Source organism: Penicillium alfredii, assembly GCF_028826965.1.
Source record: "Penicillium alfredii strain IBT 34128 chromosome Unknown utg000005l_segment0_segment0, whole genome shotgun sequence".
Classification (NCBI taxonomy): Eukaryota; Fungi; Ascomycota; class Eurotiomycetes; order Eurotiales; family Aspergillaceae; genus Penicillium; species Penicillium alfredii.
The window spans coordinates 1,713,959-1,739,227 of NW_026622702.1; the positions used below are offsets into that span (position 1 = coordinate 1,713,959).

Here is a 25,269-nt window from a genome sequence, read left to right on the forward strand (position 1 = left end):
ATCCATAAGAGTCAGCCTTTGGGGTTTTATTCGTCGGTGTACACCCTCACGATTCAGGAATTGGTATTTCGGCTGGGACGACGACTCGAAGAAAGCGAATCACTCCATTGCGATAAACATGCTGTACATACGCAGGTAAAAATTAAATACTCCACCACTGACCACTGGAAAGGTCTCGCTATAAGCCCACTGGAGTAATAACCTTTGATGGCCAAGCAAGGGTGTCGATCCTGTAGAGAGAACCACGGGCGTGTAAACGAAAAATACGTAAACATGCATACAGTAGGAACATGTAAAGGGAAAGAAAGAAAAGAAAACATGAGACATAGTAGAACTATAAACAGGGACGTCTCCCAGCTTACACCTCGTTATTATCTATCCATACTTTCACCACGCCAATGTATCATTGGACAGCCACGGCGATATCACAAGAAGAGCCTCACTTTGCTGGTACAAGACTCTCAAGGCTCAATTGCAGTTGGGGGCGCAACTCGATAAAGAGACGTCCATATACTTTACACAGCGGACCCATACGTAGTTATCTACGTAATTAAATAAAAAGAGCTGGGCCATGGTCTGTAGCCAAATGAGCATCATTTTCTCGCCTGTGAGTATTTATTTTCCATTGTAAAGAAGGTTTATCTGCGACGGAAGATCAACCGAGACTGTGCCCCAGGAGGCGCATCATACATAAAAGGAGCCAGTCGAGTCTTCTTCTTCGAGTCAGATTGCTTTCCATACAAAATGGATTTAATGGGTATTGACTCGAAGGGGAAGAACAAAAATAAATTCAACAGCAGCTAGCTACAGTAAACTTTTGTTAGATATCTGTACACTTAAAACATAGATCAGGTACACATACACAGTTGGCAGACAGCCTCGTGGTATACAGCCTCGTGGTAGACAGCGCCCGGACTTTAATTCTTGGCTGCAGGATCGAACATTTTGTTCTACCAACCCACCATCATTCACTTGGATTGTATATCAAGGTTTACTGTCAACAGGGTCATTGCACATATTAGACCAGAAATGTGTAGGGCAATTTGATTGAGAATCCATCAAGGTCCTTGAGTGTCTGTACAACACCATAACCACACAAAGGAAAAAACATGAGTCGATCCCATCGACATACCCGAATAGGCAGGTCAAAAAGAGTGTAGATGTGGAGAATTGCTTGACTCGATGCGGGAGGGCCCCTGCCCCTGGATTGTATTGTTTCTTTTTTCTTTTCTTTTCTTCCATACAAAGGCCTTCGGCTTCGGCAAGATTCAATTGGAGTCATTGTTCCGATGACACCTGATTATATGTATATATATGTAATATAATAATGTAAATAAATAAAACTAGCAAAATTCAGGTCATAAAATTAGACCAAGCATCTGGCGGCATTTGGTTCTACTCTTACCCGCCCCCCAATGATTCATGCTATATGCCTGCCCTGCTCTGGCGGCTAATCACAGCCGATGGATAGCGAGTGTTGTTTCAAGTGCGGTCATATTCCAGAGAGTAAAAAGTATGTATACTGCACAGGTAGATCATATCCATAAAACAAAAAGACAAGAAGAAACCAGAAGAGCATAGAAAATAGAAAATAGAAAATAGAAAGAATAATAGAAAGAACAAAGAAAGAAAGACTTGGCAACCTTCATTCGACTCCACAAGCACAGCCTCGCGTCATAAATCCGGGCTGATGGGGACCTCTTTACCCGGTGACACGACCCTCGGGCATAATAATGCCGACCGATGAAATCTCGGGATTCGGAGCCAACGTGGGGGCAGCCTCGTCGCCCTCGAACCGAGACAACAGCGATGCCACCATCTCGCGGTACGAGTTCATCTGCGAGAGCTTAAATCGCTGAATCTTGCCACTGGCCGTGCGGGGGATCTCCTCCACGAAGACCACACCGCCGTCGAGCGCTTTGTAGCTGGCCAACCGCTCGCGCGAGAACCGATAGACTTCTTCAACTGTAAGCCGACTGACGACTGGCTCGCGCGTGCGGACCACAAAGGCGCGCGGTACCTCGCCAGCCCCGTCTTTCAGATCGACTCCCGTGACGGCGGCATCGCACACCCCCGGGTGCTGGAGGAGTACGGCTTCGAGTTCTGCTGGGGCCACTTGCCATCTGTGTGCCATCCGTTAGCCAAAAGAACCTCGCCAGGGTCAAAGTCCAGGCTCGAGAAGAAAAGAGAAAAGGAATCAATCACTTACCCTCGCACTTTAATAAGCTCTTTGGTTCGTCCCACAATAAAGTATTGACCCTGTTGCTTGTATACCACATCTCCGGTACGGAACCAGCCCTGCTGGTCCTTGGCATCCGTGCGGCCCTTGTACTCCAGAAGCAGACCAGCGCCTCGGACATAGAGCTCGCCTGCACAGTTGTCCTCGTGCACAATGTTGCCGTCGTGGTCGACCAGCCGCACCTCATACCCGGACAGAACAGATCCAATGCTGCCAGGGTCACCGTGCTGACCGTAGCGGTTCTGGAAGATGACACCGACCTCGGTCATACCCCACAGCTGGTGGGCAAAGGCGAACGGGTGAAGCAGGTTGCCAAACTCCTGCATGGACGGCCCGTCGATGGGAGCACCCGCCACGCCGACATAGCGCAGCGACGCCAGATACTCAGAGACCGGCAGCGGAGAGCGGTTGATGGCATGGACAATAGCCGGGACCAGGTACGTCTCGGAGATCTGGAAGCGCTGGACGGTGGCAAAGAACTGGGAGATCTCAAAGCGCGGCAGGACAAAGAGCGGGTGGCCGTAGCGGACGGGGAACAGGTGGGTCCACAGCGCGCCGAAGAGATGGAACATGGGCAGCGACATCAGCCGGCTGACGGGGAACGGCGTGTCATATTGGATGGAGCGGTGATGCGACACGAGCGCATGGTGCGACAGGACCCCGGCCTTGGGCAGGCCGCCGGTGCCGCTGGTCGAGAACATGGCCGCCGGCGTGGATTGCACCGTGGCCTTGTCCGTCAACATGCGCCAGTCACGTTCGCCATGGCAGAGCAGGTGCGCCAGATTGAAGGCGTGCGCGTCCGCGCCGGTCCGCGAGAAGAACTGGCCCGGGGCCGGGGCCGGGAACCCTAGTTCGTACCACAGGAAGAGCTGCGCGCAGTGGTCGACAGCCCGCTCATCGACCAGGCACACCTGGTCCGAGCTCAGCCCGCGCCCCGCGGCCACCTCCAGCACTGTGGGCAGCGCCTCTTTGGTGGTGAGGATGAGCTTGGGCTCAGCCAGACCCACGATGTGGTCCAGTTCCTGGGGCTGGCTGCGAGGGTTGGAGCCCATGTACACGCCGCCGGCGCCGATAATCCCAAAGAAGAGCGCGGGATACAAGATCTAGGGTTTCCCCAGTCCGAGTCAGCATTTTTGCTCCGAAATCATCTCGACCAGCCCGATCTCTGATCCCCGTGCCACTTACGCTATTTCCTAGGTGCAGCAACACACAATCGCCCGGCTGCACATTCTGCGCCTTGAAACCGGCGATCAGAGTCCGAACCAGCTGTCGGAACTGGGCCGCGGTGAAAGACCGCGAGGGATCCTCGGCGTCAATGAACAACGGCTGGTTCTGGTTGTAAGACGTTGGGCCACAGAAGGTGAAAGTGAGGAGGTCGGTATAAATGTCTTCATGAAGCAACGGGTCTGTGGTGCCCGTCGGCACCATGGAAGGATTCCACGATCCCATGCTTGTGGATAATATTTGATGAAGGAGCAATGGAAGCACAAAGCAGTTCGAGTTCTCTGTTTGGAGAAGACCCTGAGAGAGCAAGGATAGTGAGCTGGTCGAGATGGAAAATGGCCCTGACGACGAGGGGTTTATATACCATTCGACCCAGGGATCTTCGAGTTGTATAGACTAGTGGATTTCTCTTCATTTTTTTCTTTTCAATTTTTTTTCTCTTCCCTGCATATGGAATCTACTAATCTCGGTAAATCGCGTCCCGAAGCTAGGTGCACGATGTCTCGAGGGATGCAATCACGATGATCTCCACAGGGCAAGAAAAGCAAAAAAGGGAAAAGCAAAAGAAAAGAAAAGAAACGCAAAAAAAAAAAGAAAAGTTAAGGCTCCAGCGATAGTGTATGTGTCATGTCGACTGGTGATGTGATCGACACTTAGTGGCTCCACCGTTCATTAGTGGCGCACCCCTTCCCTATGAGCCACGAGCTCGGATCACTTGAGATGGGCCGTTCAGATCAACCGATCGACCGGGTTATCGGTCTCCATAACCTAAACTACCCCATTATTGTGGCGATTGTGGCGAATCCATGCTCGCCCGAGCTAGAGATTGAGAAGATCAGCTGAAATGGTGAAAATCAGAGAGTCAAAACCCGATGAAGTTTTTTTCAGCCCGGCCCTGACCGATGATGTCGTCCCCCCCGGGCTCCACTCCTCAAGGGATATGAGCTCGTTTCCATGGTCGATCGCATGAGTTCCCAGCCCCTCTATTGCCGGCAGGTGGGGGATATTCGATTTCCATTGATCCCTTCCATCTGACAAACCCACATCCCACATCCCCGAAGTCTTCAGATCTGGGATCCACTCACGAAACCGGCTCTGCAGTCCCGTGCATTGAAGCAGGTCCAGGTTGTTGGTCCGGGTCCACTTGTGCATATCAAATCCATGGACTTGGGTAAAATAATCTGCTCGAGGGGGAGAGTGTGACCTGCATGTAATGATCGGCTGTGCAGCATGCGATAGAAGGAAAAAGAAAAGAAACACCCCTCCAAATAGCAGGGATGATCGGCATGAGTGCGGAGCCGCCAGATCTAGGGACTCCCACCAGTAATGGGCGTGAATTACCAGATGGAAAGGTGATGGGCGAGGGGTGATATTGAAACGCCATCGTCATCCCTTTGCTCCGATCGTCCGGTTATTGGAATCACATTGATAGATAGTGGACATCATGAGGTCCTGGCCGAACTTCTCCGACCAGCTGCAACGTGAGGGTCAAAAGAAGCCGGTCAAGCCGATCTTTGAGTGACGACGTATACGTTGCTCGTGAAAGTGGCCGAGATGTGCTTTTGATACCCGTTGGTGCCTTTGATTGGTGCTCGTCGTCTGTCAATCGCGATAAATCTCGCAATTGAGGTTACATTTCTCAAAACCTCATTGACCTTGTTTTTCTTTTTCCGGCCGATCCCAACTCTGTTGTGGTGTTCCCACTTCCAACGCTATCTGAGACACTCGAGTCTCCGGGACTCCATCCCGAGTTCCCCTCACCAGTTGGAAGCCGAAGTAAGGGTGTATATCAAAACAGCCCTAGGGGATCAGCGAGCTCATCAACCTTGGAACCTTCGTCTCTCAAGTCTGCCAGGGATCTAGACCCAATGTGATAGTGTCATTCAGTGCGAGTCAGAAGGGAAAAACAAACGAGCAATAATCATCCCATTGCAACGGGCCCATAAAAAAAAAGAAATGAAATCAATCCAGCGCAAGGCGAGAGCGCGTGCCTTCCTAAGATGGAATGCCGGAGAGAGCAGCGGCGGCCCTGTGAAGGAAGGAACCCCGTAGAGCCGAGGGGACCGGGGGTCTTCAAATGCGAAGGCATCGCCTGGTCGAATTAGCAACTTTGTCTTCCTCTTTTCTCTCAGTAGATCCCCCGTTCAATCTTCTTTTCAGTCCTCTTTTGAATTGCCCTCGACAGTCTCTGAAGCACCATGTCGGTCTCGGGGGAAACCCTTGTAACTGTCACCAAGCCTCCAATGGCTAAGGTGGCCTCGACGTCTCCCACATCGAGTGAGTTTACCCTCACCGATGGCGGGAAGGTCGAGAAAGTCGAGAAGTACCATTCCACGGAGATGAGGTCAGTCGATCTCGAGGCTCAAACACCACAACGGAAACCCAAGGCGTTTGCGGCTCTCCGGTACGCCGTCTTCACTCTCTACCGACGTCTCTTCACGCTGGTGTTTTTAGCCAACGTCGGCATCTTTGTGGCTGTGATGACCTCGGAGCGCAAACTGATTGCGCTGGTCAATGCCACAGCGGCCAACCTTCTGGCATGTGGACTGGCTCGCCAGCCGCTGATCGTCAACACCATCTTTGCAGCTGTGTGCACAATCCCCCGGTCAGCACCACTAGCTGTGCGGCGGATCGCTGCCAAAGTCTACCACTATGGCGGCGTACACAGTGGCTGTGGAGTCGCCGCCGTGGTCTGGTATATTGGATTCATCGGTCTGATGTCCCGAGAGTACTGGGCACCGTCTCCGGACGCATCGACGATTTCAGCTGCACCGGTTGCCTTGGCGTACATCATCTTGGCCCTGCTGCTGGCGATCATGGTGGTCGCACATCCCACGTTCCGGATGAAGCGGCACGACTATTTCGAACTCACCCACCGTTTCTGCGGGTGGCTTGTGGTGGCCCTGTTTGTTGCCCTGCTGATGGTATTTGCGCACGAGGTCAGTCAAGCTGAACAGCAGCCCCTCGGTTTATTCCTGGTCAAGCTGCCGGCGTTCTGGTTTTTGGTGGTGACAGTGATCGCCATCATCCACCCATGGTTGCTTCTCCGCAAGGTTGCGGTCCGGGCCGAACCCCTGTCGACGCACGCGGTGAGATTGCACTTCGACCATACCTCGACCGCGTTTGGCAAGGGTATCCAGCTGGCACGGCACCCTTTGCGTGACTGGCATGGATTTGCCACTTTCCCCGACCCCACCCCGACCGGTCCGCATGGGGTGGCGAGCTTTTCCTCTCTGGTCTCCAAAGCGGGCGACTGGACCACGCATTGCATCCGGGAGCCACCCACCCATCTCTGGAAACGCGGGGTTCTTGTCCGAGGCTTCGGATATGCGATGCGCATGTTTCGGCGGGTGGTGGTGGTGACCACCGGCTCCGGCATTGGGCCCTGTCTCTCCTTCCTGGCCGATGAGAACCGACCGGCACTGCGAGTGATCTGGCAAACCCGGGCCCCTCTCAAGACGTACGGACAAGGGGTGACCGATCTGGTGCGTCGGCTGGATTCAGACCCTGAAATTATCGACACCGATCGGTCTGGGCGTGCGGACATGGTGCCTTTGGTGCTTCGCCAGGTGCAGGAGTTCGAGGCGGAAGCGGTGTGTGTCATCAGTAACCCGACGTTAACGCAGCACATCGTGTATGAGCTCGAGACACGAGGCACCCCGGCATTTGGTCCCATTTTTGATTCGTGATTTGATTGCATTTGATTGGATCTGGTTGGATTTTTCTTCTTCGGTGCACATTTTTGCGTTACATATTTCATGGCGGCGTTGGGATTTGCTTCTTTTTTCTGTTTCTTTTCTTTTTCTGCCTAACGTCGTGCGATCTCGAGTCTCGCAATATCTGGGATGTTTTGTTTGCACATAAATTAATTAGCACTGTTCGAGTGATTTGGAATTTTGACAGACTTGAGGTCTGAGTCGCGCTGCTTGTCAACCAGTTTGTGGGATGTAAATCGAGTAGATGGTAGAAACATATATAGTTGCTGCCATCTACTTAGATTACGCATACCATGCTGATCCAGAAACACTTGGAAAAGATTCAAGTCAAAATCCTACATATTCACTCTTTTGCGATGCTATTTTATTCTTCTTCTACGTGTAAGCAGTGGAATGAGGGAGAATCGGTTGCGACCGAATGTCTTTCACCCGGGTTACCCCAGATCAGGTGACTCCTCGGAGGCACTTGCCTATTGCGGCTAGAGCCCGCAGAGGAACCATCCCGCAAGGACATGCCCCGGGCAGGCTTCCATAGATGACAACTCCCCGCATGGCAGCATGGTGGGCTCGCGAGACCTGACTGGCTGAGTCCCATTATCAGAGCGGCGGGTTTGGGTAAATGCGGGCTCAGTGGTCAGACTTGATGGGGCTGTTTTGCGCCGCCCGCGACGCTGGGGTTTTGGTTTTTGGAGTCAACCAGCTCATGGCCATCCACGACGCCAATGGAGTGGCGGTCACCTTTGCAGATGGGCCCACTAATGCGGCGGATTTGCTGCTGGGCTGCCACGGTATCTATTCCTGTGTCTGGTGTGAACATATCGATCCGGCCCAGATGCTCGAGTCCTTGCTCAAGTGAAGTGAGAAGCAACGCAGATCGCGATTGACAGTTCATTGCACTAGTCTCGAATGAGTGGCACCTTACTGCCTCTAGCTGGGTGGTGTTGAAATGACTCATCGAACCTGCTCTGGCCTCACGAACCTTAGGAGATTCTCACAAATCGAAGATAGAAGCACTCGGCTATAGCCTCGTCGCATGCGAGTCGATGTCTGTTCTCCTGATGCCTTACCGTTTATGAAAATCTAGCATGTTCACTATATTTTTCAATATAAATGGGATCAGATGATTGTTACAAATGGTACGAATAGATGTGAGAGAGCTGTTTTATATCTTTTTGTTATTAATGATAGTCTTTACTCATAATTGTCTCCCCACGAAACTGTCTCACCGAGACCCATCGCGTCTGGGGGGATCCACCGACTTTAAATTCTCTTCGACAATTGCCCATCGATGACGTTGTATCTCCTTTTTTTTTCAGTCCTTGCTACCTGCGATGGAAATTTCCGATAAATCACCGTCGATGATATTATGGGTCTCTCCACAGGCACGGGGTATCTTATGGTGCGGGCAATGGGAAGGCCCAGCGAGTGATGCCCACCAACACGAGCTCGACAAGGGACAGTGGGAAGTATAATGGTCCTCCGGGGACCAGCTAGATGGCCTGCAATTACACTCGAACCACCGGACAGGAACTGTATACGTCCTCCAAGTCACTACGTCGAGCGCAAGACAGACAAAATCCTAGGACACCACTAGGAATCCCACAGGATTCCACCTCGAAACCTTTTTCTGATTCACGCTAACTCGCTTGGCGGTCTATCATGGACCCGCCATGGGAAAAACCATGAAACCACTGCTGGAGTCCCTTGCATCATAACGCTTACCGTGCCTCTCCGGTGGAGCTTCATGGGAAATCCGGCAGACAATTTCGCGCATCAGGTCAAAAAATATAAATTTCACGGCCCGACCATGGCCCCAGGCCTCTTCGGCAAGCTGTACCGTACCCGATTTGTCTCCGATATCCTGTACTGCCCGGGTTTCTTCACGCAATGGGACTATATTCGCTCTTCTTGAGGAAGGCTGCTGGTGCGGTCTCGGTGCTGTGCGCTGTAACTGCCCAGGCACAAAGCACATTCGCTTTCACTAAATATGCTGCTGCCTCTTTTTCTTCTTCTCAATTTACTATCCCCGCGTCGGCATATACCGCTCCCCCGGTTCCTCCGAATATCCAGGATCCGAGAGCGGTTGACCCCCAGACCGTCTGTCCGGGCTACATTGCTTCTCATGTCAAGCAATCGTCGCATGGATTTACTGCCTCGCTCTCCCTCGCAGGCAAAGGCGTGCAACGTGTACGGAACCGATATCCACGCCTTGAATTTGACCGTGGAATACCAAGCTGCCGATCGCCTCCACGTGGGAATCGTGCCAACCCATCTCGATGAGTCCAATGCCACCCAGTACATGATTCCTCCGGATGTATTGGCACGACCTGGAATCGAGAAAGGCAACGCGGCCTTAGTCTTGAAGTTCTCCTGGACCAACTCCCCGAGCTTCGGGTTCAGGTGATCAGGAACTGGACGGGAGGTGTCCTGTTCAGCACCAAGGGAAAGAAGCTCGTGTTTGAGAACCACTTTGTCGAATTCTCGAGCTCTCTGCCCGAGAAATACAATATCTACGGACTGGGTGAGTCCATGCGATCATTTCGTCGGGGAAACAACTACACCCAGACTTTCTACAATGCTGACACGGGTGATGCGCTGGATTAGTATGGCTCAATTGCACGCTATCTTGATTGAGGCTGTCTTTGCTTTCTGAATGCTTTTCTGACTCTCGCACAGTAACCTGTACGGGACGCATCCCTTCTATCTGGAAACCCGCTATTTCAAGCAAGATTCTACCGGCAAGCGGATCCCAGTGACGATGGATGATGCATCTCAATGAGAACTATATCGCACCGTCGCACGGCGTGTACCAGCGCAACGCCCACGGCCAAGATGTTCTCCTGCGGCCCGACCACATCACCTGGCGGAGTATCGGCGGCAGCATCGACCTCTACTTCTTCGCCGGCCCCACCCAGTCCGAAGTGACCAAGTCCTACCAGGAAGTTGTTGATCTGCCTGCGCTGCAGCAATGCTGGACCCTGGGCTTCCACCAGTGTCGATGGGGATACATGAGCTGGCAAGAACTTGATGAAGTGGTCAGCAACTACACCAAGTTCCAGATCCCAATTGAGACTATCTGGTATGTGGCCCCGACAGTTGCCAGGAGCTTTGCTTTGCTTTGCTAACAAGTGGTGGGCCAAGACTAATATTACTACCTGGAGCGGTATCGAGACTTTGAAAATGCTCCTGGTTACGAGTATAAGACCGGTAGCGATTTCTTGCAGCGTCTTCATGACGGCGGTCGACACTATGTCCCGATTATCGACTCGGCGATCTACATCCCGAACCCAGAGAACAAGAATGATGCATAAGACACCATATCTCTCTGCAGCTGGAACCTTGCTCATCATTATGAATTTCCAGATACCCCACCTTTGAGCGAGGCAACGACACCGGATCGTTCTTGAAGAACCCCGACGACAGCCTCTATATCGGCGCCGTCTGGCCAGGATACGCCGTCTTCCCCGACTGGCTCTCCAAAGGCGCCGAAGGGTGGTGGACCAACGAAATGGTCGAGTACTACAAAAAGGTCGCCTTCGACGGCGCATGGATCGACATGAGCGAGATTTCGTCGTTCTGCACTGGCAATTGTGGAAATAAAAGCCTCACATTCAACCTTTCCCACCCGCCCTTCTCTCTTCCCGGAGAGCCGGAGAGCATCGTCCTCGACTACCCCGAGGGATTCAGTGCCAGCAACAAAACCGAGGCGGCGTCTGTGTCTGCCGCGGTGGCTTCTTCCTCCAGCGTTCACCCTACACCCAGGAGTACGAGATGCACAACCTCTGGGGCACCGGCACCCTGCACGCAACCTACAAGGCACTGTCGCAAATAGTGCATTATCTACAAGTATAGAAGTAGCTACAAGCACATTCTCCCTTATCTTCGATTTTCACTGCAAGCTGCATACACCTGACTTGGACAATGCATCTACTTCGAGACCATAATCGACCAGCATGTACGTGAAACCAGAGGCTATAGCTTTCGATCTTTTATATATATATATATATATACTTTTGTCTTCCCCACTGTATCTATCCATGGATCTCAATAGCTCAAAGTGACATCGACGGTGACATCGCAGAGCAATACAGATTATAAGTGTAATTTGTTTGGTTGAAAATATTTAGTTTAGAAATTTTTGATTATCATCGGAATAGACTAGACACTTGATTATCACACCGAGACACAAAAACAGCCCAAGAAAAGAAAGGAAAGGAAAGTATCGGGGTATCATGCGAACAGGGAGAAACAAAACCCGTCCGTCTGAGAGGGCCAGAGCACCTCTGTCTTTTCTTTTTATTCCGTCATAGGTATCATTAGGGTTCATTAGGGTTGGGGGAAAACAAAGAACAAAAAATTGAGAAAGTAAAACCAAATCCCAAAGGATTAAGATAGATCAAAGGAGAAGAAAGGCAAGGAAAAAGAGAAAAAGAAAAGATCAAAGATCAAAGAAAAGAATCAGGGCTGTGAAGGGAAATCTTTGTTCATAAAAATCATCAAGTCATGAAAAGAAAAGATAGACAAGGACCGAAACACGGTCATTGACGGGTGGAGTCGACCGAGGGTGCGCGCGATGGAGTGCGCGATGGCACGGGAGACGGGGCGGGAGAGTCTCCGGTGACCAGATCAGCGGCAGTGAAGCGGCCACGACGATCTAGGGAGGAATTGGCCGAGGAGTGGGTCGAGTCGCTGTCCAGACGCAGGGACTCCATGCGCTCCAGATCTTCGTATTCCGGCAGCGGCAGCGGCGAGCCCTGGTAGTCCTCCATGGCACTCTTAGGGTCATCCGGCTTGGTGTAGCCTGGCGGGCTGGCGGGGACATCCTCATAGACTGGAGGCATCTCCTCGTCCCAGCTAATGCCGAGGCCGCTGCGCTCGGTGACATGCAGGTGGAACTGCATACGCAGCACGCGCGCGGCGCCCGTCGGGGTAATCAGGCGGGTGTTGCGGTTGGGGCAGTACTCTTCGGCGACGATGAGCTCGATGACCAGGTTGTGCTTGACCTCGAGGCCGCCCGGAGCGTCCATGTCACAGACGGGGTTGGTGGTCGGGTTGATGCTGGCTTCGAACTGCATTCCGATCTCGCCACCCGCCGTGTCGAAGTCGGTCTTCCACCCGTTCTTTTCTTCGTTGTGACCGATGATGCGTGTCTCTTGGTGCAGGACCCCCTTGCCCTCGCCACCAATCTTGTGCGTGTGCTTGGTGCATGCCGTCGACACGATCTTCTGGTGCTCTTCGATCCGCCACATCATCTTGCGCAGCCGCCAGCGCGTCTGTGTTTCCTCGCCCTTATCCACCACCCCACTCAGTGTCATCTCGACGGGGAACTGGCCGATGGGGTGGACGACCGACGGCAACACGATGCGGCCGGTCAGGTTGGTAGGCGGGAAGATGCGGATCGAGGACTTGTCGTTGCCCGGGATCAAGGCCCGGCGGACGTGCAGCGGCATCTTGAGGTTGTATTCTTCGCCCGTGGTACTCTGGGCGTGGACCAGTAGGAAGTACTCCACCTGACCTAGAGCCCCATTGCAAGAGGCGGGGAGGTGACCGGGGAACAGATAGCTGAAGGGGAAGTCGTGGTGTCCGGTCTTGAGCGGCAGGGCTTCGGTGAGGAAATCCCAGCGGGTGAGCTCCTCAGTGCGGGTGGCGCAGTTTGGGCAGTGGCTCGAGACCGGTTTCTTGGTGCTGATCTTGGAGATGAGGCGCACGTCGAACTGGTTCAGAGTGATCTCGCGCCCGAATTCCGTGACGGCGATGCGCAATCGGCCTGAGAACAATGCGCCGGTCGAGGAGGCCGGCGGGCCATAGCAGACCAACGGTGGCGACTCAACCAGGACATCTAGTTTGGCAGATGGCGGGGTAAGGTCTTCCTTGCTGGAGCGCTCTTTCGAGCGAGTGGCCCGGCCCAGGCTGCGACGCTTCTCCTTGCTGTGATCCCGGTGTGGGTGGATCAAGTGGTCCATGGAGAAGGACAGGCGGCGCTCGGGAGACCGCGCGCGGTCATTGTTTGTGTGGGCTGGCTTCTTAGAAGCCAAGTGATTCGGGATCTCATTGACCGAGGCAGTTGACGAGGAATTGGAATGGACGGGAGTAGAGGCAAGAGAGGAGTGGAGGGAGCCAGAACCCCGAACAAAGTTGGGGATCAAACGGCCCGGCATGATGTTAATTGAGGGTATCCAACAAACGACAAAACATAGTAGATAAAGAGATAAAGTGGAATGTAGGCGGAACCGCCGCTTTTGAGTCTTTGGACAGGATCATGTGCCACTTTTTTTTTCTCTTTCTTTTCCACGTCTCAGGCACGATGGGTCTGGCCATACAGTAAATACCGAGGCATCGTCATAGTGGAGTCTGACCATACGCGTACCATTCCCATACACAAGCGATACACGGTCCCTGATGGAAGATCGCGCACTTCTGATCGGATCTGGTGCCGACACACTCAACACTGGAATTCATTGATATGAACCAGTTTCCATACTTTCTGCCTACTTTCCTCCCCAGTTCATACTTCACCCAGTTCATACTATACACAGTCATACCAGAGATATCAAGGTATCGAATGATCTCGACCCGGCTGGGACGTGGATCGCCTGACGCCAACCCCACATGCTGGGCGAATGTGGGCATCATTTTGCCATCACTCAACCCATCAACTCCCCTCGGCGTCAACTATACTCCATCAGGGTACTCGGGAAACACATGATCACGGGCCGGTTTAGCGTGCGTGGATGACCGTGCGCCAGTGACTCACAGCTTCGGCTTGTTCTCCGTGTCCTCGGAGAAGCGATCAGCTCGGTCCACCTTGTTGCATGTGGTGTTATGGGAGATTTTAGTGTGTGTCCACAGACATATAGACTTTAGGTCTATATGTACATACAGTAGGTACATAGGTACATATCCACTCGGAATGGACATGCCATATAGGGTGTAATCACCCTGATTATCAATCTGCACCTCAACCTTGGACACCTTGGAACACGGGACCGTCGATCAGCTGGTTAAAGTGCCACCCAAATCCCAAGAGAAGAGAGGAGAATTAAAGTCCGTCATTCTAGCACCACGTGGCGCCATCGAGTGTTCATGTCTTGAGTCTTTGGATATATGACCATACATGACTGTAATTTAACTGTAATTTAACCATCCCAAACTAGTGGCAGATCCCCTGGCGTTTCCGTTTCGGGCAACCACGCGCAAAAAAGGAAACTTGGCGGAGCTCCACCGAAGCGAAAATTCTGTAAAAATTCTTTCTCCAACCGTCTTCGTCTATTGAGTCACTACCTAGGCAGTACTACGTCTAGTGACCGTAAGTACATGAATATTCAATATTCATTCAATCTCCATTGTAATTATAACTATCATTATAACTATAATATTATATTCAATATTCAATATTCAAACTATAAAATTACGTGATGCATCTCAAGTACCCCGCACTCAATTTGCGGGGCTCGTCTATTGTAGGTCGACTCGCGATGCCCCCAAGAACTGACTACAATAATATATATATATATATATATATAATATACATGTATACATGTATCTATAAAATTGAAAGCTGATTCTAAGTGATCATCCGTTCTGGCCCTGTCAAGCTGTATGCTTAGCTGCATCGGACGAATCACCAATTCGCCTGCTCGCCCTAATTACCTAACAGTTTCAAGGACCCCTGGACCTCGCCTATAAGCACAGCCGACGGCCCCATATGGATTTGCCCGCGCCGTGAAGTGCCTCAGAGATCACGCCATGTCGGTGATGTGATTCGGCTATTCTGTAATACTATATTATATAGCATTTTACTATATTTTGTTACATAATATAGTATTTTATTCTATCCTTTGTATGGTTATAGCACGTCAGCTCGGAGACTGCTAAGGACCTTGTATATTCGCGTTGATCGGGAATCCTGGCCAATCATTGCCGGTGATAGGGATGCCGTGCTCTCCATCGAGCTTCCTGTTTCGGGTCGATCTCGGTATATACCTCCATGAATTTATATTCTTGAATATATCCATGAGTATATCCATGGTTTTGATGATGAGCATTCTGTAGAAATGGTGTCAACTTTGTCATTCTCTTGATGGCATCATTCTGGCATTGTATTTATTTTATCTTACTATTCTATTTGATCTATAGTATCTATTGTACAATCTGTTCTATTCATTCCCACTCCGCGATTTTTCCTCTCATTATTTCCCTCAACACGGGCAACACCCGCCCCATCAAGATCCACTGTGGAAAACGCAGAAAATTTCTGTGTGCCCTGCGAAGTTTATGTTCGGCCCGCAACGTGAGGCTTAACACTGCTATGGGTGGCCCGCGGGGCCCACTTTGTTCGGCGCGTTCCTTGGTTTCAGTTTTTTTTTGGAGTCGTTTTTTTTAATTCTTCTTTTCCGCCCTATTCCTTCGAAAGTGAGGCCATTTTCTTACATACATTCTGGATCCACCGAGGGGGCCGTATCAAGGCTGTCGGGGACCTCCGATAGTTTCCGCGGGAAAGAAAGGGAGGTGTAGCCTGGTGGTATATGTAGTTTGACAAGAAGATGCAAAGTAGTTCTTGTTTATATTCAAGAATAGTACTCTGTTCTAGTTTAGTTGTTTCTACTACTTAAACTTACCCAAATTGATTATTCTTTTCATCACCAAGATCTAGATAGATTAGATCTAGATCTCGAACTGTAAGAAACATCTCAGTGGCCCTCCCTTGGCATGGTCTATTAAACTATGCATCTACTGTGCATCTATCCAGGATGATGATCCTGCCTCCAGAGCTATCATGTAGTCGTTGATAAATTCGACCGAAGCATCTATGGATAGTTGAAGTCATCGCGAAACAGTCGATGCAGTTGATCGCATTTTTTGACTCACAACAAACAATCTATAGGAACAAGATAAAAATAATCAGAACTCGATCTCACTGTACTACATCTACATACATCTCTGAAGATGCCCTGCAGGAACCCCTGACACGTGACCCGACTCCGGGGGATCGTCCAAAAGAATCATGCGAGCTGTCCCCTTTCGATGGAGCTTCATGCCACCGTGTTCTCTTTGGCGGTGATTCTCTCTTTCTCAGAATGGGTCTGACTCCTGACCCATCTCTTGCCAATTGATCCGTGGTCTGCACTGACTCGACTCCCCCGACCTTGCACCCGCCGTTGGGAGGGATGTCCGATGCGATTCCCCACCGTGGCGTGTCTTGAGTTCATGCATATCTGATCTACAGCTCCGATTTGGGACCTCCACCCATTGCCTCTCATCCCATTGTTCTATACTGCGTCGCATCATCCTCTCAGTGCTCGCGCATCTCAGTTTTGCGCATCATTTCACACTCAAGACACCACCAACTCTCGAGCACTTTCGCAACCCAAGGCCAAGATCGACAAGTATAGCCTTTGCGCTAGCTTGAGATCGAGCGCATCGCACCAAGTGGAACAGCTTCGGCACCCCCCAACCTCGAATCGGATCTTCTCGACCGGACCACGATGTCAATGTCGGTCAATTGGACCGCGCTGGCTGTCGCGATCGCGGCGGTCTTCGTCTTCTGGAGCTTGTCGTCCACGTCGTCCTCGCCTTTCACGCGCTCCTTCCCGCGTCTTTACAACAAGCGGATCTGTCTGCTGATTGCGCACCCGGATGACGAGGCGATGTTCTTTGCGCCAACGGTGCTGGCGCTCACCAAGCCCGAGCTGGGCAATCACCTGAAAATCCTGTGTTTCAGTACGGGTACGTATGGACGAAGAATGTAGAATTGGAAATAAATTGGTTTGCCTTGAAATAAGGAACAATCAAAGCTAACGGGAGTTATTCGGATTATGCAGGCGACGCAGACGGCCTCGGCGAAACACGCAAGAAGGAGCTCCAAAAGAGCGCGTTGCAGCTCGGCCTGCGCAGCGAATCTGACGTCTTCATCGTCGACGACCCGGCCCGCTTCCCAGACAGTATGATAGCGCAATGGAACGAGAACGAGATTGCCTCGCTACTAGCATCGGCATTCGCACCCGGCCTGGCCGCATCATCATCCACGACCCGCAACTCCAAGAAACAACAGCAACAGCAACAAGACACCGCGCCAACCGCCACAATCGACGTGCTCCTAACCTTCGACCGCCACGGCATCAGCAACCACCCCAACCACCGCTCCCTCTACCACGGCGCCGTACACTTCCTGCGCGTCCTGATGAAAGAAAAAGCCGGCTTCGCCTGCCCCGTCACCCTCTACACCCTGACCTCCACGACATTTCTGCGCAAGTACGTCGGCGTCCTTGATGCCCCGCTGACCATGCTCCTGGGCGCCTGGAGCAATCTCCTCGCCAAGTTGCGGGGTCCTTCCTCGCGCTCTGCCAGTTCTGCTTCTTCCTCGGATCCCGGGCCCGCGCGCATGCTCTTTGTCAGCTCTGTGACTGAGTGGCTGACGGCCCAGTCGGCTATGGTTAAAGGCCATAAGAGTCAGATGGTCTGGTTCCGCTGGGGGTGGATCTCTGTTGGTCGCTATATGACCGTCAATGATCTGCAGCGGGAGAAGGTCTAACAGGGATCTGGGTGCTGTTAGGTCTGCTACCCCGGTGATATTTCTGATAATTAGTTACTGTTGCAATGTGGCAGACCCGAAGACTCGACTGAGAGTTGTGGCGCGCGATTCTCTTTACATGTTTGAATGTCTGGTCATGATTCGACGGATTGCGAGGCTCTCGTCACTTCTGTGTACACATATCTTCAGTTCTTGTGGATCATCTAATATGCACATACTTCTTTACTTTCCTGTGGTAGTCACCCACTTATGGTATACTCATTTGACGATTATCGGGGTTACAAGACCGAGATAGGGTGTTGTAAAGGGTTTATGAATAAATACGATTCCTGTCGATATGATGGGTATCAACAATGGCCAAAGAATGCACCATGAACAAGACCTCAGTGAAAACAAACCCACGAATTTCCACCAGGCATTCATACATTCACAGACATGGAGATGCATGGATCACATGCACATGCAGAGAGAGAGAGAGATATCAGACCGGGGCATATGGGTGTTCCGGGTCTATCAAAAAGACACCTCGCTGGGACTTGGGCCGCAGAAGCCCCAGCGCAGCCAGACGACCATAAAACCCACCCTCGGGATTATTATCCATGGAAAGCGGGTGGTCCGGGGGGTAATTTACGCGGGTCTGAAGATTGCTCGAAAACTTTCTAAAATCCGGACTGATCTGTCCCTGGAAAGCAAAGAGACGACTCAGTGGCCCACGCGGCATATCCAGCTCTGGGATGAGCGTCTTCAAATGATGCCATTCCCATGAATCCTCGGGGCGGGTCTTCTCAATGGGGGCAAATAAGCGGTCCGGGCTGCTCAAGCGCCGTACTGGAACGCGGCCGGGGGTTAAAAAGCGGGAGTATGTCGTAGAAGAACCTTCGAATTCGACTTTGCCACCGTCGGCGTAGTCAAGGCTGTGCGACTGAGGCAGGAAATCGCACCATTCTTCCATCACCTTAGGCCGTTCCTGTCTTTCCCAGACACCCATTGGAATTTCGGTCCATTCTGTTTCCTGCACCACCAACGAATACACGGTGCGGTTGATCAGATGCGTTTGCTGGAAGACTTGCAGCTGAAGGATATCGTAGGTCTGAACAGCCTCGGCAAGGTGAGGAGACTCGGCAAACAACAGGCCCAGTGGTGTTCCCTCTTCAGAGTTGTACTCCAGAGCCGGCCCTAGACAGTGAACCACGGCCGATTTGGCCTCCTTTCGCTCCTTTCGCGACTGGCGCAGGATCTCATACGCCCCCGCCAGCATGGACTTGCAGTCCGCCAGCCGCCCATCGGATTGATTGGTTCTGGCCATTTTCGTGTACATCTCCACCGTCGGCGGGACATTGTAAGGCTCCGACGTCATGGTGTCAAACATGACACGCAGAAGGTCTCGCGAGATGGCCCCGTTTGCAAGAGACCCCTTCTTCCCACGATGTGAGGTCTTCCTTCTCTCTCGGGACAGGGTATAGGCCCGCTCGAACAGGTCGTACCAGACCTTGTGCGGAATCGGGATATTGTACGCAGATGAGATAAAGTCGATCCCTCGCAGGGCTCCCGGGATGTCGTTGTTTGTGGCAAGGGTATGAGCGACTGCAAAGAGAAGTCGATCCGTTGGATAGAGGGCCGACCACGGATCGTAGGGCGTGGCGGGCGGTAGCTTCGAGTTGTCCGTTTCCTCTTTCAGGGCATCGATATCGACATTCCACATATCCCACAAAATCTTTTTCACTCCCTGGATATCGCCCACCCGACTCGATGCGATCATCAGATTGACAAAGGTGCGCTCGTCGCTCGGGTGCCCCTCTTCGGTCATCTGGTGGTATATGTTCCATACCGTCGTTCGCACACTTCTTGCGCCTGTTCCATAGCCCCGCCAGCCCCTGGTCGGGTTCTCCATTCCTCGCTTCCGCCAGTTAAAAGAAGTCATTTGCAAGCGCTTCGATTCAAGACCAGTGTATGCGTGATCCCAGACCTTGGCCTCCATGATATGATTGTAGCACACTGCATCGAGCTCGACTTTGTTGGCGACCATGGCCTCCCATAGCTCATCAGCCAACGGAGCGTTTCCCATCGACCGTGCGCAGTCGAGAAGATGAGTGTATTCCGCGAGATGCAGGGGAACCCCCGCTGCGGTGCGATAGCCCACGATCGTGAGAAGATTCCCGACAAAATCATCGAAAATCTCCTCGATGCGCTTCACGCCTTTTCTCAGAGCGATCCATGCGTGCAGTGGCAGGTGGAGATCTCGGAATGGCTCCACAAAATGGGCGGGCGACAGCAGGTGGAGCACCTCCACGAAAACGGAGTCGGCGAGCGATCCCACCAGCTCCGCCGACCGCGGGTCAACCATCACTTCCATCGCTTGGTCAGGTTGGCCATCTTCGAGGATTTGGTAGAATCGTTGGGTATATTGGGCTGCTTCTTCAGGGGGAATTCCAGGTCGGAGTGGGACGACCGAATTCTTCAATGACTTGATCTGGAGCGGATGATTCGAGGAATTTGCTTGCATGCAATTGGCGACTCCCTCGGGCCTTTTGTGTAGGAGGAATCCGAGAAAAGCGATTGACACGAGAGGAAATTGGCCTTGTGTGGCCGGTCAGCTTCAGCGTACAGAACCGAGAGTGGCAGAGGCTATCTCTGGCGCCCCACGCGGGACGAAGCCCGTGGGAAGAGAGCCTCTCGATGGGAATTCTCATTGAGAAGAACAAGCACCACCGTGTAGGAAAGAAGAAGAATCCAAGAATCCCAAGTGTCTCCCAAAGAAATCCGGGAGAGCCGGGGGGGGAGGATGAGGGGAAACTGCGCTTCGGCCGCTTGGGCGTAACCGACAGGCATTGGCCTTACAAGGGGGTCAGAGCGTTTCAGGGCTGCAGTACAGAGACAGTACAGAGAGATCAGCGGATAGAACGGAAACAGGAATAGAGCAGTTGATATTGGTATTACTCAGATACTGAACTACTCCAATATACAAACACTGGCATACTGGCATACTTGGTATTGAGACTATATACATGTCATACCCGTAGAATGAAGACTCCACCCCCATAGATCCCGCAGTGGATCCCGTGTGTCGCCTGATAAACCCGGGGTAGCCTGCTGCTGACTCAGCTGGCTTGGTCATCTGAGCGCTAAACTACATCGGGTACCCGGCAGAGCTCGCGCTTTGGTGGGCCAGTGCCTTGACCACCTCCCCATCGACCTTGTTCCTTTTCCAAGATGGCCGACACCGAGGATGCAGGCGCATCATCCGTCTCTGAACCCCTTGACCTGGTCCGTCTTTCACTCGATGAGATTGTTTTCGTGAAACTGCGCGGTGACCGTGAGCTCAAGGGCCGCCTCCATGTGAGTCCCCTCCCTCCCACAAAATATGCCGGTGAACTGGATGATGACTGACTCGAAATGGATTTGTTGCAGGCATACGACAGCCATTGCAACCTAGTCCTGGGCGACGTCGAGGAGACCATCTATGTGGTGGAGGAGGACGACAACGAACAAGAAACGACCCGGGTAAGCGAAACGACGGCAATCCCATTGGTGTCTACGAGGCCGGGGTGCTGACTGCGGTTTCTTTTTCTCTTTTTCCTTCGCGGATTAGACCATCAAAAAACAAGAGGAGATGCTTTTCGTTCGTGGTGAGTCAAGGACACTATCATTGCGGAGGCGGAGGAACCTCATCACTGATTTGCGCCATTCGTCTATATTTAGGTGATTCTGTCGTTTTGATCTCTCCCCAAGCATAAGGGGACTCCGACTACTTGCTGGATAGAGGAAATTGGCGTCCGGTGCGAGGATCGAGGCATGGAAAAGATACCATCCACATACCATAGATATGCGACCATGAAGACGATTCGATCGCAATTCACTATTGCATTCAATGCCTTGTAGATGTTGTACAGCCTTCGAGGCGCACAAGTAAATGCGGCTCCCAACCGTGGGATGACTCTTATGTGGCGCAGCGTGATGACTCAAGTGACTCGAACTTATCGATAAAGCTGCCCCGTCGACTTTCTTTGATTTCTTCTATTCTTCTACTCTTCTCCTTCCCTTTAATCTTCTCGGTCTTCTCCAAACAAATCAAGCGATGATCCCTCGAATACCCGTCTGAATGCGCCAACCCCCGAGGCGATCCACCGTCCTATAACGTCATCCCCCATCTAACGCGAGTTACTACTTGACACCTTTGATCTTGTTTCCACACATCATGCCAGCCACAGGGCAAAAGCTCAGCCCTGAAGAGCGAAGAAAAGGCGAGCTTGTATGTCCCCCCCCCCCCACCTGTCTCTCTTTGTTGCGACACCTGCAATTGCAATGCGGGGCATCGGGCTCACATGATTCCCCTCCAGGCTCTCAGCGAGTTCGCCGAATACGTCGAGAAGCAGCAGGCGCGCCGAGCACATGTCGCTCCCAGCGACAGCGGGTACTCTACCGGCAGTGTCTCGCGCGATCTCGAGGACCACGCCGAACTCGAGATTCTAGACCAACTGGGACTGTCCGACACCCCGCGGACCATCAAGCTCAAAGACCTCCTCCTTGGAACCGAAGAGGTAACCGAGGACAGCCTCCAGGAGCTGGCGGGTCTCTTGCAGACGCGCCTCGATGAGGGTCATGGGGAGACCATCTTTGACCTCGGCCTCGAGGACGGCGGCGAGTCAATGGGGTTCGACCAGGCTCAGTGGGAGACGGCATTGCGGCGCCTGCGCGAGGCAGCCGAGACTCTTCCTGCGCAATGCCGGATCCTGCTCTCGTACAATGTTGAAGGTGGTGAGGAGTCCCCGATGAACCAGTCGCGCCTCAAAGATGCCTGGGGCAAGGTGCTAGTCCGCCAGCATGCCGATACCGTGGAGGAGCTGGCGGAGGTGCGGGTCGCCGTGGTGGGGAATGTCGACGCCGGCAAGAGTACCATGCTCGGGGTTCTGGTGAAAGGCAGCCTCGACGATGGTCGTGGTCGGGCTCGGGTTAACCTTTTCCGCCACAAACACGAGATTGAGAGTGGGCGGACCAGTTCCGTGGGCATGGAGATCATGGGATTCGACAGCCGGGGTGAGGTTATCAGCAATGCTCATGGCCGCAAGATGTCCTGGGAGGAGATCGGGAAGCGGTCGGCCAAGGTGATCTCGTTCTCTGATCTGGCCGGCCACGAGCGGTACCTGCGTACCACGGTCTTTGGCATGCTGAGTAGCAGCCCCAGCTGCTGTTTGCTGATGGTCGCTGCCAACAACGGTCTGATTGGTATGAGTCGCGAGCACCTGGGTATTGCGCTCGCTCTCAATGTCCCTGTGATGGTGATTGTGACCAAAATCGATATTTGTCCGCCTCAGATTCTACAGGAGACTCTCACGCAGTTGTCGAAGATTCTCAAGTCACCGGGCGCTCGCAAGATCCCCGTGTTTGTGAAGAACATGGAGGAAACTATCAACACGGCCACTCAGTTTGTCAGCCAGCGGATCTGCCCTATTTTTCAAGTCTCCAACGTTACTGGCGAGAACCTGGAGCTCGTCCGGACATTCTTGAACATCCTGCCGCACCGCGGCCAGTACGACCCAGAAGGACCATTTGAGTTCCTCATCAACGACACCTTTTCGGTGCCGCATGCCGGTACGGTAGTGTCGGGTGTGGTTAAGTCCGGGGTGATCCACGCGGGTGATTCCGTCGTGGTCGGCCCGGACTCGCTGGGCCAGTTCACCACCACCACCATCAAGACCATTGAACGCAAGCGCATCCCGGTGAACGCGTGTTTTGCGGGCCAGTCTGGGTCTTTTGCTCTGAAACGAGTTCGCCGGAAGGAAGTGCGCAAGGGCATGGTGGTGCTGAAAAAGATGGACCACCCGCCCAAGGTCTACCGAGAGTTTGTTGCGGAGGGTAAGTGCCTTGGTGTTTATTCTTATGATCTTTTCCATTGAGACTCTTTTCTATCGACTTTGATCTGTCCACTAACACAAGATCCAGTCCTGATCCTCTCTCACGCCACCACTATCAAGCGCAAGTACCAAGCCATGCTGCATGTCGGAGCCATCAGCCAAACATGCTCCGTCATTGACATTGACCGGCCCTTTATTCGAACTGGCGACCGTGCTGTCGTGGCATTCCGGTTTATCCAGCGGCCTGAGTTCCTAGCACCCGGTGACCGGGTACTCTTCCGTGAGGGCAAGACAAAGGGACTGGGGATTGTAAAGAGCATTGGCTACGATCCCAACCACCCACTTGATCCAACCAACAAGAGCGAGGCAGAAGCAGCCGGATGACGAGGTGGATTTTGCTAGGGGCTAAACAGGCGTTATCCTTTGTGTGATTGTTGTTCTTTCGTTTTTCATTCGCTCAATGTAGGCATTATGAGCAAGATTTAGACAGGCGGATGGCTACGTCTATGACTGATATTGCATTTTGTTATTATTGTTTGTTCCAGGTGTCAAGTAACACTCGATGACATCATGTCGATCCTGCACCGCTGACGTAGTGAGATTCCGTCTAAATCGGCGCTCTTAAGTGACAGCATCGACTTCAATTGACAAGTCCCCTTTTTTTTTCTTTCTTTCTCACAAGACACTTTGCTCCACATTTAAATTGAATTCTTCTTAGTGTTCCCCGTTCCTATCTTCTACAACCGAGGATATCGTACCGCCAACTCCTCACTCACCCAACAAAAGAACTATGGACGCCGTCAACAAGGTCGTCAATGCGGCCTCGACCGCTCTCTGGGGTGACCCCAACCCATCGCAGACCGTGGCGCAACATGGCGAAGAACCCATCTCCGGCGTGCAGGGCCAGGGCGGCGCCCTGGATCCCTATGACGCCGGGAACCGCGAGGGTACGTTCACATTGACATCAGTTCCCAGGGCGCCCCCTGCCCTTTTGCCAGTGACGACATAGTGGCGTCGCCATTGTTTTCTCTTGAGAAGAGCTGTTTGTCTTTTTACTTGAGATTATCGAATGGGATTGCTCTATTCCCTTACCAGACACCCATATACAGCCACACGCAATAAAGAACTAACACCTCTCCCACACAGAACAACCCGGTGCCCCCGCCACCGAGATCAATACGACCACCACGCCCCAAGATCCCAAACTTGATAACAGCACCAACAACAACAGCAGCAGCAGCAGCAGCAATAGCACTTCTTCGACATCACCAGATTCACAAGCTAAAGCTGCACCAGCATCATCATCCGAATCGGCTTCTTCTTCCTCCTCTTCTTCCCCCAATTCCAACCAAGCAACCAACACAACCACCTCCAACTCCCACCCGGACCAACCCATGTCCGCCCAAGCCGGAGGCAGCAGCACCAGCGCCAAGTCGTCCCCCGCAGGCTCCGAGCAGCGCAGCACCGACGCCCTCAATGGCGCAAACAGCGAGATGTCGGGCTCTGCATCCGATGATGGCCCAGTGAAAGTGAGCGAGGAGACGCTCAAGGGCCCGCAGGGACCGCCGCCGCGGCCGGCGTATGAGTTTGAGAAGGAGATGGAGGGGAAGGCACCTGCGAAGGAGGAGGGGGGTGAGTTTTCTTTCTTTCTTTCTTTCTTCTTTCCGCAACTTAACTAATCTATATGCCAGGACCCCCCAAGACTGA

General features: G+C 52.5%; 10 protein-coding genes across 10 annotated transcripts; 7 read left to right on the forward strand and 3 right to left on the reverse strand.

Annotated features, from left to right (window-relative positions):
* Positions 1–1,702: 1,702 nt before the first annotated feature.
* Positions 1,703–3,667, reverse strand: afeA (adenylate-forming enzyme AfeA; the record flags this gene model as incomplete). Its single annotated transcript, XM_056654641.1, has 3 exons — positions 1,703–2,123; positions 2,210–3,342; positions 3,425–3,667. The coding sequence occupies 3 exons, from the start codon at positions 3,665–3,667 to the stop codon at positions 1,703–1,705; spliced, it is 1,797 nt and encodes a 598-aa protein (XP_056512668.1).
* Positions 3,668–5,661: 1,994 nt separating this feature from the next.
* On the forward strand, positions 5,662–7,152 carry NUU61_004060 (integral membrane protein TmpA; the record flags this gene model as incomplete). The annotated part of the gene is made up of 1 exon (XM_056654642.1): positions 5,662–7,152. One exon carries the CDS (start codon positions 5,662–5,664, stop codon positions 7,150–7,152), a length of 1,491 nt encoding a protein of 496 aa, XP_056512669.1.
* Positions 7,153–7,798: 646 nt separating this feature from the next.
* On the forward strand, positions 7,799–8,035 carry NUU61_004061 (uncharacterized protein; the record flags this gene model as incomplete). Its single annotated transcript, XM_056654643.1, has 1 exon — positions 7,799–8,035. The coding sequence occupies one exon, from the start codon at positions 7,799–7,801 to the stop codon at positions 8,033–8,035; it is 237 nt and encodes a 78-aa protein (XP_056512670.1).
* Positions 8,036–9,301: 1,266 nt separating this feature from the next.
* On the forward strand, positions 9,302–11,031 carry NUU61_004062 (uncharacterized protein; the record flags this gene model as incomplete). The annotated part of the gene is made up of 7 exons (XM_056654644.1): positions 9,302–9,474; positions 9,537–9,782; positions 9,856–9,931; positions 9,993–10,258; positions 10,341–10,430; positions 10,543–10,906; positions 10,942–11,031. The coding sequence occupies 7 exons, from the start codon at positions 9,302–9,304 to the stop codon at positions 11,029–11,031; spliced, it is 1,305 nt and encodes a 434-aa protein (XP_056512671.1).
* Positions 11,032–11,717: 686 nt separating this feature from the next.
* On the reverse strand, positions 11,718–13,337 carry NUU61_004063 (alpha-arrestin; the record flags this gene model as incomplete). Its single annotated transcript, XM_056654645.1, has 1 exon — positions 11,718–13,337. One exon carries the CDS (start codon positions 13,335–13,337, stop codon positions 11,718–11,720), a length of 1,620 nt encoding a protein of 539 aa, XP_056512672.1.
* A 3,327-nt stretch (positions 13,338–16,664) lies between these two features.
* On the forward strand, positions 16,665–17,710 carry NUU61_004064 (PIG-L family deacetylase; the record flags this gene model as incomplete). The annotated part of the gene is made up of 2 exons (XM_056654646.1): positions 16,665–16,905; positions 17,001–17,710. The coding sequence occupies 2 exons, from the start codon at positions 16,665–16,667 to the stop codon at positions 17,708–17,710; spliced, it is 951 nt and encodes a 316-aa protein (XP_056512673.1).
* Positions 17,711–18,191: 481 nt separating this feature from the next.
* NUU61_004065 (uncharacterized protein) lies at positions 18,192–20,213 on the reverse strand (the record flags this gene model as incomplete). Its single annotated transcript, XM_056654647.1, has 1 exon — positions 18,192–20,213. One exon carries the CDS (start codon positions 20,211–20,213, stop codon positions 18,192–18,194), a length of 2,022 nt encoding a protein of 673 aa, XP_056512674.1.
* A 707-nt stretch (positions 20,214–20,920) lies between these two features.
* NUU61_004066 (U4/U6-U5 snRNP complex subunit LSM3) lies at positions 20,921–21,262 on the forward strand (the record flags this gene model as incomplete). The annotated part of the gene is made up of 2 exons (XM_056654648.1): positions 20,921–21,046; positions 21,119–21,262. The coding sequence occupies 2 exons, from the start codon at positions 20,921–20,923 to the stop codon at positions 21,260–21,262; spliced, it is 270 nt and encodes an 89-aa protein (XP_056512675.1).
* Positions 21,263–22,032: 770 nt separating this feature from the next.
* Positions 22,033–23,946, forward strand: NUU61_004067 (putative GTP binding protein (GTPBP1); the record flags this gene model as incomplete). The annotated part of the gene is made up of 2 exons (XM_056654649.1): positions 22,033–23,563; positions 23,651–23,946. The coding sequence occupies 2 exons, from the start codon at positions 22,033–22,035 to the stop codon at positions 23,944–23,946; spliced, it is 1,827 nt and encodes a 608-aa protein (XP_056512676.1).
* A 406-nt stretch (positions 23,947–24,352) lies between these two features.
* Positions 24,353–25,241, forward strand: NUU61_004068 (uncharacterized protein; the record flags this gene model as incomplete). Its single annotated transcript, XM_056654650.1, has 2 exons — positions 24,353–24,509; positions 24,709–25,241. 2 exons carry the CDS (start codon positions 24,353–24,355, stop codon positions 25,239–25,241), a joined length of 690 nt encoding a protein of 229 aa, XP_056512677.1.
* Between the last annotated feature and the right edge of the window lie 28 nt (positions 25,242–25,269).